This window comes from Hydractinia symbiolongicarpus, chromosome 11 (assembly GCF_029227915.1).
Source record: "Hydractinia symbiolongicarpus strain clone_291-10 chromosome 11, HSymV2.1, whole genome shotgun sequence".
NCBI lineage: Eukaryota > Metazoa > Cnidaria > Hydrozoa > Anthoathecata > Hydractiniidae > Hydractinia > Hydractinia symbiolongicarpus.
Genome location: NC_079885.1, coordinates 10,523,958 through 10,540,149, shown reverse-complemented (window position 1 = coordinate 10,540,149; position 16,192 = coordinate 10,523,958). Strand labels below are relative to the sequence as shown.

Below are 16,192 nucleotides of genomic sequence, written 5' to 3'. Positions count from 1 at the left end.
TCACGCATTCTTGCTTTAGGTTTTGTGACATTGTTGCTTCGGCAACACACAATGTACGCAAAGAGACGCGTCGAAAGTTGCTATACATTTACGGCAGCAAGGCGGAGGAGAACACGCTGCGCGGAAACCCTTAATCACTCATTTGTTAAGAAGACCTCACTAGACATGAAAACCCTTTATTAACTTATTGTAATAATTTTGTATATAATTGTCTTATTATTGTAAAAGTTAGTTTGATCAGTAAGAAGTATCTACATATATAAAATTTGTGTTGAAAGAATTCTCTGATGATTTCTAGCGCCAATAGATATTATGGTGCTTTATTAAATACCGAAAGGTTACAATAAACATGAGTGAACCCGCACAAGTCTTTGATGTAGTCGATACTCCTGTAGAAGCAATGAGTTCTAAAGAGGCATCCTCGATAAGCTCTACTCAAAATGAATGTGAACAATTTTGTTCAACTCGACAGTATGGATGCCCTGAAGCAAGATTTTTAACAAGACCCATTTGTTAAGGATTAATGGCATACTTAGGGGTCTTGTCTACTGCACTTTTGCACGCGCGATGCTGCTAGGACATACGCTCAATCATGCAAGGTTGTCCACGTATATAAACAAAATCCTAAAGAGCCAAAGAAAAAACAAGAAGATGAGGAATTGTCTGCTGAAGCTATCTAAAGGATTGATGTTAAATAAAATGAAAATTCCACTATACATATATTTTATTTTTTTGCAAGCGAGCTTTCGCCAACCCTCAGATGAGCATGATCACATTGATTTAAAAAAATTTCTAACGGCAACGAACAAATATATGAAGCCTCGTAAGGGTAGCAAGTATTTATAGAGGGTTTCGTCTAGAAAATAAATGCGCAAGGAAAAAAGGCGTATATTAAGCGTCCAGGGGGAGTAGCCAAAGGTCTCAAGTTAGCAGCACCAAAAAAGAAGAAGGACGAAGATCTTAAGCAGAACATCAACACTGTAGAGTCTTAAGTCACAGCCTCTACTGTACATAGTACTTCACAATCCAGAGCTATATATCTTTGTGGAGCGGAAGCTTTAGCCCTACCTGCGATTGATCCTGACGTATGGTATAAGTTTGCGCGATCCTCAGAGACCGAAGGCTCAAATAGCAGAGATCAGTCCGTGGCGAACACAAAACCTACCGAAATCTCGGCTCTTCGATGTGACACACCTGACAATTTATCCATTTTTACTGCTTGCAAAGGGAGGAGCAAAAAAGGCACTTAAATTGGCCAGTGGATACGACAGGTGTCATCTTGTTCGATGATTACACAATAAAACAAGAATTGCATAAACGTCCCTGATACCAAAATTAGAATTTAGAACAAACAAAGCGCATGTAGCGATACAGGGTTTTAAACAAACACATGTATGTTACCAGAATACAGGAACAGCCTTCAATGCATAAGCTTTCTTCTGCTTTAAGTTTCTTTTCGGTAGACTATCAGGACATGATGACGTTGAAAAATGAGGCAAAGATAAAGCTATTGTGGAATTACAGGTAGCGCAAATCCAGGCATCAACCAAAACATCATTGGATTCGGCAATAAGCAATTAAATTGCCTTTTGTAGCAAGAAAATGTATGACTGGATCGTATTATCATAGAACTTATCAAATGTGTGCTATACTACCTTGTGAAGCCTGATTTTAGGTGTAGATTTTTCATTGAAGAATTGTTCCAGAGGATGTAAAGATACCTCAAAAGTAAGTGCAACAGTGCCGAGGTTCATCGAATGCTATTGCCTTTGTAAGGCATCAGACTTACAAATTAGCAAAAATGGCGTTTGCCGTCTCATGCCATATTGATGTGAAACATCTCTTCGAAACGCTCACGCGTATCTTTATCAGGTAGTGTTGAGTGGTTGCGGTCAAAGTATTCAGTAATGAGAACCTCTTATGTGAAACGACACCTTGCCTGAACAACATTGGCATCGTTGCATTCTGGTTCCCTTACTATAATATCGGGGTACTACGCTCTTAGGGCATTTAGTCTCTTCGTGAGCTCTTTCCGCCAACATTTGACCATGTCGTGATTGTGTCTCTCGCCTTTCTTGTGCTTGTGAGGATTGTTGTTATCCACTAGACATACCACTGTATAGATATGAACTCGGTGGGGTACGTGGTGCGGCTACAGTTGTTCAATTTCCTAGCGCAGACGTGGGCCATCTCTACCATCGAGTTCATCCCAAAGGACCGCAATAGCTCCGTCTTTTTCTTTAGTGGCTACCGATCATCGTTTAGCTCACGAATGTCTTAACCTTATCCCACAGTTTTTCTACAGTTTTCCTTACTAGCTATTGCATAAGCTCTACAGCCTTTGATGTTTTAAAGCAATGTTTTATCTTCAAGGCTATATCTAAATTACCAAATAATTTTTGTCCCATCCAAGAGGGGGTGACATAGGATGGCCCCTAACCAATTCGGATCTGGTGGCTGGAAAAATTGCGGGTATTGCCACATTTTTAACTTTTTTCATCCCCAAAAATCTCTCTGAGCATACCAGCCATTATAGCCTCACTCTAGAATACTATCACTTCTCGGATGTTCAAGTTTCACAAACAAGCATGTACGTTTTGTTTTGTTGAGCTGGGGTTTGACATTCTGCCGTTACTCAGTCATATATGTTTCTTCATAAATAAGCTTAATGTTCAGCGTCTCGTAAGGACACCACAGGAATAGCTGCTTCTTCTGCATTTAAAGGTTTTTAAGAAGAGCTAGCTCTTATTTTACCTGCCCTGGTCGGCCTAGTAAGATGTCAATAACACCCTTCTTGACAATATTTATGCCTTTGCTGATTTATTGAAATGTTTCAGGGTGTGAAAGCTACCATACAATATATTAACTGAGGAGAAGGTATTTCCAGTTCCATCAGCTTTAAGTATTGTGTAAGGTTAGTCCATTACTCAGTCGTTGTTAAGACGTTCTGTCAAAAAGGATCGCGCTGCACTGGCAAAGATTATGTGGCACCTCCTTCTTGTGAATTGGTACGTATAATGTCTTTCCATTGCTCAAGCTTCTCAGACATTTTTAACTAATTCAGAATCGAAGCTGTTAAAAGTTAGCTTTTCCACCTTTTTCCATATCACCATATACCTTATCAATCACTCTACGGAATTTTCCAAATCAAAAGACAGGGTTAATGATGATGAGAAAATATGTTTATGGGTGTCTTTATCAATAGTGGTGATTTTTGTTCTGGGTAAGATATCCAGTCGCATATTTCGTGGTTTTTCCATTGTTTGCAAAGATGGGGTCGTCTAACACTAGCTTTTCGACGTTTATGTCCTCAATCTTGCACCCTGTATGGTAGTAGTGAAGGATTGAGCGAAAAACCACCCGCTAGCGATAAAATGTGTCAATAAAAAGTATTCTATGAATATTTTTAAGTGGTACGTTTTCACATAGGGGGAGGGTGGGAGTCTGGACCTAAATGAACAAAGTCCGTTTTTTGGTGACAGAAATATTTTGTCGACGGCCCTTAAATTTCTTTTTTCCCGATTATTGCTTTATAAAGCACTTAAATGCTTGTATAAAAGAATGTGTCATAAATGTTAAAAAAGAATAAATTTTGCGACATAAATGTGTGGAATTATATGGACATGTTTATTGTTTTCACGGTTTTGAGAAATTCGACCTGTCATCTAATATTTCAAATATGTTTCTTCCGCTATGACTATCTAATTTTTTGTCGGGATCCCAACATTTTCCGACATTAATGTTTGCGATTTAGGTACCTGATCTTTTGCGACATTTAATTTTGGGACATTTAATTTTGGGACATTTAATTTTGCGACATTTAATTTTGCTTTTGGCCTAATACGCAAACTACATTGCAAATATTACTGACGCATTTTTTTATATCAGCGTTAATTTATGTCCTTTAGGTAGTTAATAGTTCAGTTGCATCCATCATTTTAAGCAGATAAAGATATATATACCTTAAATAAAACTCAAAAGATTCTTTGAAATGAATGGAAATCATCCAGCAGCTAATGTTCATTTGTTGCATTGATGGAATGTAGTTGTACCCCTCTGGAATATTTTTATTCACCCCGACAGAAATATTTAGAACAAAATCGAATTTACGTTGTTACATAACGTTTTCGAATCGTCATTAGTAACTTCAATTAAATGTTTGAATACTTACATTACTTAGTCTTGCTGTAAATCATGCTTTTTTACTTTTTGTTTTCTTCTCTTTCGGCCCTCCGTTTTCCTTATCATTGTGTACTCTATAATAATTTATTAATATTTCTTAGTCAAAATTATACTTTTTCCCATTACTTATAGGAAAATATCTCGTCTAACAATATCTGATGTATGTTCGAGTATTTGCTATTAAAGGGGAGGCGAACAAAAAACTATTTTTAGGCAGCCAGAAAAAAAATTTTAAGCGAGGGAAAAAATATCATAGATTACTCGAATTATCTTACATTCAGGACATTAATGTGAATATGCACGCATTCCAAAGTCACATTAATAGAGTTATCTTAAGATAACATTTGTTATCTTAAGATAACTGTATTAATGTGACTTTGGTGTACCATACACATCTGCCTAAGTGGATTTCTCCACGGGCCTTATCGACTAGCTAGAAATAATGCTTTACCAGAACATAATATGGTAGCCTCAGGTTCCTGCGATGTGCGAAACTCTAATTTTAACAGAGCTCCAAGGAAGCCAAGGCCGCACCTGTCCCTTAAAATTTGTGTGCGTTTTTTCAGAACTGTTTGACACTTTTCTCGTAATATTAGTCCAAGGAAAATTGAATTACAGTTTCTTGTCCACTGCCAACATGCATTTGAAAATTTTGTTTTTTTTTAAAATTATAGAAAATTAATGTAAAAATTTTCATTTTACTTTTATATATACTATAAGCCATTTGACAATCATTTTCTTCATTAAACACAGAATCTTCTTTTATCCTCTCTTTATCCGATCGTGCTATTTTATAATGAAAGACGTCTTTCGGCATAGTTTTCAAATTGGTGTGATTGCAAAATACGCTTGACCTGGTTTGCCTTACCAAAGAAGTGAATTAAGTCCCAGGATGAAGTTAAGGACATATTTCTGTATTTGTGTTAGTCTTATGAAAAATTTTGTGTTGCACCTTAATTTAAGGATTATGCAAGACATGTATAGTTTCCCCTGCCTGATTTGATAAATGTTGGTTGAAAAAATAACATATAATATATATATATAATGATATTTTTCTGCATGTGTTTTTGATTACGTCTAGGACTGAAAACTGTGATTTAATTTCTCTTGGCCTTGCGTCAATCAAATCCTTAAAAAAAAACACTTTTAGAAAGATTTGACCAGATTCGGAAACTGCCAGCACCTTTGTTGGTATGGTTGGAACTTTTCATTTAAGGATTACTAAAATTGCCTAATTTTTTAGTTTTTACTCACTGATGGACAAAGCAATCTTTTATTTGGCGCCTAAATGACTTTAATATCATATATTTATATTTATGTTCACCTGGCTAAAAGGAAAAATAAGGATTTGATTGTTATGAATTTGTCAACTAGCCAGAAAAGCCGTAAGAGGGCAAGCTAAAGCAAAATTTTAAATTTATACAATTTGTGCTTTCCAAATAAAAAGCAGTGCTTTCAATTTTGTTGTCTTGGCCTAAAAAAGTGGTTATCTATATTTTATGTGGTTAGCCTTATTAATTCTAATAAATTTACCCTGTCAATTTTTTTCCAGGACAACAAAGGCAGTTCTAGATTTAAATTTTAAATTTCTGTTCAACAAACCGCAACTGTTATGTGGGATTAAACCCATATGAATATGAAGTAAACACTCTGCCAACTAAACTACCAATCCCCAAAAGAAGACAACCCTGAAAGTAAACAGAGGTGCATGACTTCATTTATTATATCAAGCATATTGTATCTAATAAACACCTTTTGAGAACTCTGTCCCAACAAATGATATATATTTGCAGTTTAGAAGGTTAGCTCTAAGTATTGCCCCTCAAAGGCACTGGATTTTAATGTATTTAGAAACTTTACTACAAAAAAGTTTTCTTTTTCCTTTTAGACTGCGTACAATTGGGTGAGAGATGTTATCTTTCAATATGTGAGATAAAAAGAAGAAAGCGAAATCTCAAACTGCGTTGTAATTGTTTTTTTGTCAAAAATGTGAAGCTGTTCTATAAATCTTGATAAAGTTAATAAATTGTTTTCGTTTCTGTAGATTGTTTGTTTTTATTGTTTCCCGTAAGTTTTTTAAATTCATTGCAACAGATTCCGTGGCTTCAAGAAATTGATTTTCATAATAGTGCCGGTATTTTTACATGAAAAGAACACCACAAGCTGCTTCGTTCGTCTTCTCATCTCCGAAATCGTTAACGCGAAAATCTCTATAACATTACCTTCGACACGAGTATTAACTTCCTGTTGATATGGCGACCTTACGACGCGCATCCCTTTAATTCGTGACAATTTTGCACACTACGGGTTGTACAACTCAATGTATTGCATATCCTTTAGAATAAGGGTTTTAACTTTATAAAGTATAACTTTGCATGAATTATTGACGCTAACAGCTTCATCAATTTTGAATTTACGTTACCAATACTGACAATATGGAAATAAATTTCTCAGTAACCGTTTTTGTTTAGTTTCGCGCGATCTAATTTTCTCGCACCTTCTGAAAAGAAATATTCTGCGCATGTTGAATTTTCGCCAAAAAATCACTACTTTAGCGCAACGAAATGTTGTTGTTCCGCGGCGATTTTATTCACAACCTCGTCCCCAGAATTGTTTCTACGTCTATGATATCAGTTTTGTGGCATTCCCATATATCAGCAGCATGAAGATGTTAGCACCTCGCCGTATTGTATCAAAGAGAAACAAGAAGCACTAGGGACAACTATTGGCTGGTTTCAATTTTGCTTGCAACTTTCTTAATGCTTCGCAACCTTTTTTTTAATTTCTAGTTGTAGAAGGGTGGGTTAACTTATGCTAATTATAGCCTTGCAGTATCTAATATAGCACAACAATATCACAAAACCTGAAACAAGATGCGTGAGCAGAATCAGCGTGGACATGATAGCCATGATTACGTACATTGTCATTCATTGAAATTTTAACGATCGGATTATTCTAAGACGTTACCCTTGGACATATTTCCTGTTGACCACATAGGGTTCATATTGGTATAGTGCAGTAGTTTTGCTCATCAAGTACAGGGGACTAACCATTTTCTCGATACATAAAAGGATCCTGTGATGTCAATATCCCACTCTTAACTATAGTAACTACAAGACATACCTTCAGTGAAAGATTTTTTTGTATGAGTGAGCAAATGTCCGCCGTAGAGCAAACCTTTTAATATTGTATGTGAATTTTATGGAATAAATTTAATAATCACAGCTATGTTAAGTGTTGTCACAATGTCCCTGCCTTAATAGAATTTTCTACTGAAGTACGTGAGTTATTAAGCAGCAGTTCTTCTCAAGTAAAAAAGTATATTAGGGTATACAGTAATGAATTTAGTTTTGCTTTTTCGTCGGCAAACTTTAGACCACCAGCAGGCTATAGACCTCCCAGTTTTGGGATATATGTTAATCTTTGCCGCAAAATCCTTATATATTGTGCAATATTGATTGTGATGATGTCTCTCATTTTATTACGTAGCGATGAGCCTACTTGAGACAAAAATATGGCCGATGTCAGAGAGCATGCAACTGTAGTTAAACATCGGCTTTCCCAGTTGTAAGGCCAAGGGCCTGCATTTATTTGTTGAAATCAAAACAAGCTTCGAACAGAGTCCTAACAAGGACTGGTGGATTACCTTAACTTTAACTTTAACCCAGAATGGGCAGACATTGTTACTAATTTGTCACCTGGTCAATCTGCTTCTGTTAAACAAGATTAGTTTGCAAGGGTGTTAAATTACATGCTTTGAAAAAAGATTTAAAAGATGGTGAGAAGTTGTTATGTGTGCACATGAAGATGTCATTGAACTTTATAATAGAGTTTTACCGCATTTTTATATGTTTATGCGTAAAATGAGAGTTTAAATCACAAAATGCTAATGCATGTTTTTTCAGAAAGATTTGGCACATGGGAAGCACAAAGCATTCATATTTTTCAACACTAAGAATTTTTTTATGAAAGATTCTTGGGTAGCATTCTCTGCAGCAGAAAATGCTGTCGAAAGTAAAATATTTTGCACAACATATCATAACTGTATGATGTGCAAAAAACTAAAGAAAAACGAAGACGCTATAGCCTAAATTTTCGTCACCTCCGAAATCTTACTTAGAGTCGACATTGTTTTTGGCGATTTCAAGTCCCTACTTTGGCACACTTTTATTTCCTCATTAGAGTCCTTTGTTGCATTGAAAAAGGCTTATGTTAACAGCAAACAAGCTAATTTTAATCAAGACCTGGATATTAAGCGCAACATACAATACTACGTGCTTGGTCACCATTAAAAAAAGCCACAGTTTTTTTAGAAGTTCATGACCATTATGGCTACAAAATTTTTTTAACTGTCGCAATTGCAATAGTATCCAAGTTATGTAAGAGATAAAGAAAAAAACACCAAAAAAATGACACAATTTATCTTACACTGGCATAGAAATGTTACATATGTTATAAATGTAAACAGAAAATCCTTGACATAAAAAAACACACTCATCTCTCACTCCATATCTTTTTTAATTAACTGGTATGTTAAATAAGTTAAAAAATAATGACGAATCTAAAAATAACTCTTCAATTTTCCTGTTCTTCTTACATCACATGTCCAGCAGTGAAAACTTCCTCCTAGCACATTAGCATGCTCCATATTTACTTTAATGCAGGTAAAACCAAGTGATTCAAACATCTGTAAAGAGAAGTAGTACTAAATCATCGGCTTACTCATTTGCATTTTCTTTACATCATTATACAATTGGTATCTTAATGGAAACAATTTTCTGAAAATCGTAGGTTTTTGCGCAACTCGGTGTTGGCGAACATTAATTCTCGCAAAATTCGAATTTTAAATTTTGTACAAAGCGAAACATCTTTTTGATTTCCACGAGAAAAAAAAGCATGAGATGAATTTAAAATACTGAATGTAAACACTAAAGTTAATTTCTTTTCAATAATTATTTTTTTTTAGAATAAACACTGAATATTGCGTTTTAATTGGTTAAAAGTTTAGAGGGAAATATTTCGCCACTAACGATTAGAAACTGTTTAGAAACTTCACGCCAAAGCAATTTTTTTGAAGCAAAATCATAACAAACAAAACTATGCACACACAGATACAATTCGCCGGGGATGTCACCGTTTAATTCGCTTCGTGGAAACCCCCCTCCCTTTAGGTTTACCCATCCCTATATGAAAGAGATAAGTTGACTGCAATTTCAGCAGTCTTCTTTATTTTCCTAAGTAAATAACCTTGAAACAAAAATATTGAACAACTCGTGATTATTTCCGGCAATTACTAAATTATAAATGAAAATAGAAATAAATATAAATAAAAATAGAAATATAGGGGAAGTACTTATTTGCAATACATTTGAAAGTTCGGATAGCTATCTTCCAACTGGACTTAGAGCACGCGTTTATGAAGAAACAAGAGATATGCCTGATTAAGCTAATTAATTAGGCTCACGAGGGCCATTTTGATTGAAAATTTATGGTATGAGGTTTGCGGATCTCCTCTTCTCTATATTTTGTATCTATAGGAATATTTATTGTCTGTGCGTTTTTATATGTTAAGATGAATATATCATCATGCTCTCTAACCATGTAAAACCTTAAACCAATCAGTTTTATGATTTTAGCTACAAACGTAGATCTCGAAGCAGTGTACTGCTGAAGCCAGTTAGCAAGGTATAGCTATTCTTATTTATTCCTATCGTTTTAACTTTTTTATTCAGTTTATTATATTATTGTATATTTTTATGTTGGAGTTGTGGCTATCTAGCTAGCTCTTTATTAGCTGCATCTGGCTAAAAAGTGAAAGCAGTAAAATGAAGTTTGACAAAACAAATTTCTTAATTAGTAATCCTTACGCTTAATGCAGTTAGGTGGCTGCACCTTTTATTACTGACATGAGAAATTATTCTAGAAAATAAATTTTTTTAGGTGGACGAGTAACGACGGCCGTTTCCTGTGTTTTTATTTAAACTGAAGTTGTGATAAAGTTTTTTTTGGAAAAAGGGTGTTACACCCATAGCTATGCATGTGGAACACGGTTTACCTGTACTAAGCCATTCACCTGCTGTTAAAAAACAGACTGTTTCCTATAATTTAATTTAAACTGAAGCTGTGATAAAGTTTTTCTAAAAAAGGGTACTACGCTTTTATGGATTGGTCACACGGTTGAACTGTATATACTAAGAGCTCAGCCCGCTGTCAAGATTAAGTTTTGAACATTCAAGGAAACGCAAAATAAATAATATTGGCTAACTGTTTGTAAACTGTGATTTTCTTTTTTTAGCTAAAGTTGTGACAAAATTATTTTTCGAAAAATATGTTACAGCCTAAACACTATTCACACATTTCACTCGATTTTCGCCATACTGCATACCTGTTCTGAAGTGCTCCATCGGGATGTGCTGCACAGTTTACGGCTTTATAAAGTGCGTTATTCTAAATCGCTCATGTGGCGCTAAACACTGGCTCACACAGTTACTTGTGGCTTAACCCGGCGTTTTGGCGCGGGTCCCCCAGCTAGTCTTTGTAATAAAAGCCATATTTTGTGCAAAATGATTGGGCGCAGTTTTATTCTGGTTTCCTTTCAGAGTGTATAATTTACTGGCAGGCGACCCCGTGAATTCTTTCACGAATCACGACTACTGTCTATATTATGATACCCAAAGATGCTAACGGAAAGTAATGGCAGGTTAATTTCTGAGAATTTCCACTGGCTTACGACTAATTATTAAAGGTAGAAAACATACTTTTTGTGTTGGTACTTCCGAACTCTCCACGATTACTCTTTTGTCATCCAACAATAACACATTTATACTTATCCAAGGGCTACTTATCCGCAAAATATGCGAGTCAGGTTTAGCAGGTCTAGGTGCTTCCACTATTTTCCAGCCTGCTTTTTGAAAGATATCTAGCTCATTGCATGGCCTGTCAGGGTTAACGATCACTAAGCCTTCTCTAACTGTGTTAATTGTTGCGTCAATATGCATGCTACCTGGAGGCGAGAAGGACAAAACATGAAGGTTATACTTTTCACCAAGATGGCGTCTCATCCATTCAATACCCATCATATTTGTCACCTGAAACAAACATGTAATAAAAGAAATAAAATGACGCGTATGACCAGAAGCAATTGAAAAGCCGCTTCTATGTAAGTAACCGCACTGCAAACGAGGTAAAGCTCACACTCACTTCTAAATGTTCAGAGCTTTAGTACTTCTGATCTCACTTGGTTAGGTCCTAAATCTTAAATGGTGCTATTTTTGCTGCTGATTTTTCAGGCCTTTTTTTCCGAGTCGTAGAGCGCGTTCCTCCAAAATGAGGATATTGTAGAAAGCACAGCTAGCGCACCTTTGATCTTGGTTACTAGACGGGCTGGTCGACAAAGTAAAATGTTTGCAGTTTACCGGCTGCACCGCACCAGCCAAGTGACGCGCCTATATTTCAGGCCTCAAAAATGGAAATTTACCCATTATCAGTTTGTGAACACCTTCTCCAACTAATGATTTGAATAACAGTCTGGATAATTGGGATTAAAAAAAGCTGGAAGAGTAAGCAAATCCAATAAAACAACTTTTTAATCTGTTCTTATTATCTATTTTGTCGGTCTTTCTGTTTGTATAGCAATATTGAGTCGTGTTAAAGAAATTTTGGACGGCAAATTATCAATCACGAATCTTGCTCGATTTTTCATGTTATAAAGATTTTATATAATTGATAGATTTCACAAGAAATAACTGTATTTTTATTCCGTTTTTTTAAAAAAAATTCCTATCCAAGTCATAAGGAATTACCAGAGGAAAAACTTAATTATTCCTCACAATCGCAAAAAGGGATGAGATATTGAGAATTTCACGTAAAAAAATTCTATACCAAAAAATAAACACATTTGGGGCGTTTTAAGAAAGAATCTAAACAGCTTAACATTTCAAAATAGTGCTCATCTAAAATAAGGTTTGTATTAATCCGGAGAAAATTGTTGTTGTTTATTCTGACTGGCATTTTTAGTTTATAAATTGAAGCCACAATCCACTAAGGAAGTCATTGCTTGCTAAGTGGATCCAAGGGGCCTTTCCTAATTGCTAATTGCTAATTTAAAATAGCGGAACATTTAATATTCATTAGCAAATTATAACCGGCGAGTTAATTTATACAGTTTACAGTGACTGGCGAGTCATAATTTGAGGGAGTTAAAAATTTCTATGACAACAAAATATGTGGAATCGCAGTCCACATTTCAGTTTTTGCTTTAGCATGTTTTCGTTTGCAACATAATATTTTCATTCTACTGAATCCCTGATCCTTTTTGTTTCACAAGGAATCGTTAATAGTTGGTATCAGCAAATCTAACTAAATTCAAAGTATTAATACAAAATGGTTTGTAAAACATTTTTGTACCTTGTTAAGGCGGTTCTATTGACAAGACAACTATGATTTCCGTACCGTTTCATTAGACCGGTACTTTAATGGCTCCCTTTCAAGACTAAAATTAAACTTAAATAATTTCCATATCTGGCTTCTTTGCACGAAAATATCTTTTCCAACTCTCATAAAATCAGCGGCATCGAAGCATGGCTCGTATTCAGTTGTCACAAATCTACCCTGAGCTGCTAATTCGTGTCTGTCCTTCGTAGATTTTATTTGATATTCCTAATATTGCAAAATTTATGGATGTATTATGGTGTCATGTATTAAGGTGATTAAGCAAACAAAATCTATCGAAAATTAAAGAAATAAATCATTATATTTACTGGATCATACAGCTTGTCTGACATAGTAGCTTTTGGTGCCGCTGTCCATTTAGCACCTCTCGAAAAATATTCCTTTATTAATGTTCGGTATGCACGATATTCAAAGAAACGGTTTTTCCATGCCATAGGTGATTCAATTAATTCATTTCCGACGGCTAAAAGAAAGTCACGAGGCATTGCTGCTTCCAATCCAATTGAAGTAAAATCTGGTGTACTAAATTCCTAAAAATGCACAACAATCTGTTATGTATTTCTCTGCGACGACAACAGCATATAACATCTGGCAAAAGCAGGTGCCAATGGAGGTGAATAAACTGCAACATGCATTTATAATTGTCATACATCCACATTGCCAAAGAAAATCATAGGAAGCAACAGCAGACAGCAACAAAAAACAACAGAAAAAAGATTTACACATAAAAACAGACAGCGATCGACGATAGAAACAAAAAATTACGGAAGACTTAAACATATACGACAACAGATGATCTAAACAGAAACACGACAACAGAAACAAGAGACAGATAACAACGGTAACAACAAACTAAATAAACTGATAACTTCAGATTTCCATAGAAAAAAATGAACATTAACAGACGATACAAACAGACAACAAACAAAAACACAAAGAAACAACAGGCAACGATAGATACCTATAAAGAATAATACACGACAGTACATGATACCCTGACACAACAACAACAAAACAAACAAAAACAATCTGCGACTGACAATGTAAGCAACGATGACGGTTCTTACTTTTTGATGATCGACGATATCGGGGCGTCTGACAATAACGCCCTCCTGGCGCAAAATATCACAAAGTATTTCGACTTCCGCGTTCATCTTATTGATTAACTCCTGAGGGTATTTTTGCCCGCCATGCTTTCTTAAGTAGTCCCACTGTGTTTCACCTGTGCAAGCTTTTACTTCTGGTGTAAGTACTGGTATACATGCATTGTCTGCCCTACCAACAATAACTTCTTCTAGAGGATCCCAGTCATTGTGAGAGTTTACCACTGGAGTTGAATATTGACGAAACGATGAAGTCTGAAATAATTAACTAAAAAGTCATTAACTTGTGAAAAATTCAAGGAAAGTCGCTTGTTGCTATAAAAAAGCATTAAAAATGGCAAGCATAAGTCTTTTTAGCAACTTTGTGGCTTTAATAAAAAATATGCCAATTAATTGTAACTCATATCGTTTCTTAAGCTAGGGCGTTACGCGGTATTCTTTTCCTGTGTATGAAATGCAACATGATACATTGCACTCGCATGTAAAAGACCCGTTGTGGCCCATAAGCAACAATTTCTTAGGTACAAAAAAATTGTTGCTGCAACACAGATCCATTCTATTTTGCTGCAGGAACAAATTTTGTTGCATAAACAAATTTTGTGCTAGCAACATTTTTTTTAAACGTTTTATTGTGTTGCCATTCTCTGCAGGTTGTTACAACACATTTTTGACACATATTTTCTATTAATCAATTAAAATCACCCACATTTAAAATGTTTACATTCAGCATGTGGCTAAAAATAGTTACGCTCATTTATAATATAAACCGTAAACTCTTGCCGTATATTGGTAGCAAAATTGTTTGGTATATTACGAAGATATTTAAAGATATGGTAGACCCTTTTGACACATGTTCAGTATATTCAAAGTATCTCCTTAACATGTCCCCTTTTAAAAACATTTTTATATATTATAAAACATTGATAAATTCTCTACGAGTATATAAGAAAATAAATTTGTGAAAAAAAGAACTGGAACGGAGAAAAATTTTTTCAAACAAACAAGTAAGTTAAAAATTTGTATTGATAAATGTGAAACATGGCTTCTAAACGTACAAATAAAAACGATGGCAATAAAAAAATAAATATTAAAAAGAACAGTATATAAAAAGAAAGTATAACATTATACTTTAGGGGGGGGGGGTCACACTAGAATAAAGCATGCTTAGTATAAAAATGAAGCATACTTTGACTAAAAGTCTTTGACTTAAAGTCTTTAATTTTCATACAGAGTGTGTGTGTTTAAAAAAAATAAAATTCGTGACTCATATTCGGGGCAAGATAATGTTATAAAGAAATTTTTTCTGTTTTATCCCACCAAAATAACATTTTTATAGAATAATTTTTCTTAAACTTACTAGAAACTTAGCATAGAAGTTACATCCGTAAAAAAAAATAAAAAAAATTTGATAATTTCAATTCTAAGGGGCTATCGTATTCTTAATGGCAACCAACTTTTAGATGGTACGTTTTCGCACAAAGAGCCCGCTATCACGTTTCAGATACATCTTCTCGGTCGACAAAGCCGTTACGTGATTCTATCTTTCCTTGTTTCGTTTGTAAAAAAGGTTTGTTAGTTTTTGTGGTAGCTACATGCGCAACATGTTCAGGAGCATGAAATGAAACAAGTCCCTTTGCATGCGCATGAAAAAAAATCGTGTCGTCCTCGCTTTATAGCACTATTTTGACATTTTAAGTGTAGTGCATTTTCAAATTAAACTGAATTGGATGACGGAATGCCTGGAAGTTCTGCTCTTTAGAACAAATCCAACGTTTAGACGTCTTCTTGATAAACAAATATTGCTTTTCCTCTTTTCCTGCTCTTATCCTCCTTTTTTTTAGCTAATTATTAAAAAAACTTAGTTTGCGTTTTTAAGTTAACTTGAACAAATCTTACGCACTTCTCATTACCCTGTCACTTCCCACTAGGTATTATTTGTTAAGGAACGAGATATTATATTTTTATACTTTTGTACTTATGTGTACCACACACCATGATCCATCAAAATAGCTTATATGTAATCTTATATGCAATCTCAAATATTATCAAGTTGTGAGGAGAAGCTCTGGTTAAAATATTAATGTTCAGAAAAAAACCATTATCATTGTTACATTATTTCCAGGTCCATTAACCTGTATATCTTCAAACGTAAATTTTCGAAAACTACTAGTTATCGCACAGTGCCGAGAAAAATCTCGGCAATATTTTTGAGTGTTTTTATGTTCTTGTTACATATTTCAATATTTTTGAGCGCATTTATTCTATTATTATTATACTAGTCGTTGCCCGTGGAAAAATCCACGGGTTCTCCCGTCCTTTTTATTTACCCGTCGCAACAAAGTGGATAAAAATATATCGCCTTTGATATTTTCCGTAACATCATTTTCTAACTCAGCGGGGGGTCCGCGCAGAGACAGACAGACGGAATACGGCTATTATTATAAAGACTAGCCGGG

At 34.9% G+C, this 16,192-nt stretch overlaps 1 protein-coding gene across 1 annotated transcript; it reads right to left on the bottom strand.

The window, feature by feature from the left end:
- Window positions 1–8,590: 8,590 nt before the first annotated feature.
- Window positions 8,591–14,348, bottom strand: LOC130613429 (glycine amidinotransferase, mitochondrial-like). Its single transcript, XM_057434774.1, has 6 exons — window positions 14,166–14,348; window positions 13,701–13,997; window positions 12,942–13,163; window positions 12,707–12,840; window positions 10,941–11,274; window positions 8,591–8,869 (listed from the first exon to the last, which is right to left on the bottom strand). Exons 1-6 carry the CDS (start codon window positions 14,346–14,348, stop codon window positions 8,744–8,746), a joined length of 1,296 nt encoding a protein of 431 aa, XP_057290757.1. The 3' UTR covers window positions 8,591–8,743.
- Window positions 14,349–16,192: the final 1,844 nt, after the last annotated feature.

Excerpts from the sequence above, each read along its gene's own strand:
- LOC130613429 (XM_057434774.1), bottom strand. The coding sequence starts at position 14,348 with ATGTTGCTAGCACAAAATTTGTTTATGCAACAAAATTTGTTCCTGCAG. Across the intron at positions 13,998-14,165 it reads ACACAGGAAAAGAATACCGC|TTTCAGACTTCATCGTTTCG; the intron begins GTAACGCCCTAG and ends TTTAGTTAATTA. Across the intron at positions 8,870-10,940 it reads CGGAAGTACCAACACAAAAA|ATGTTTGAATCACTTGGTTT; the intron begins GTATGTTTTCTA and ends TTCTCTTTACAG.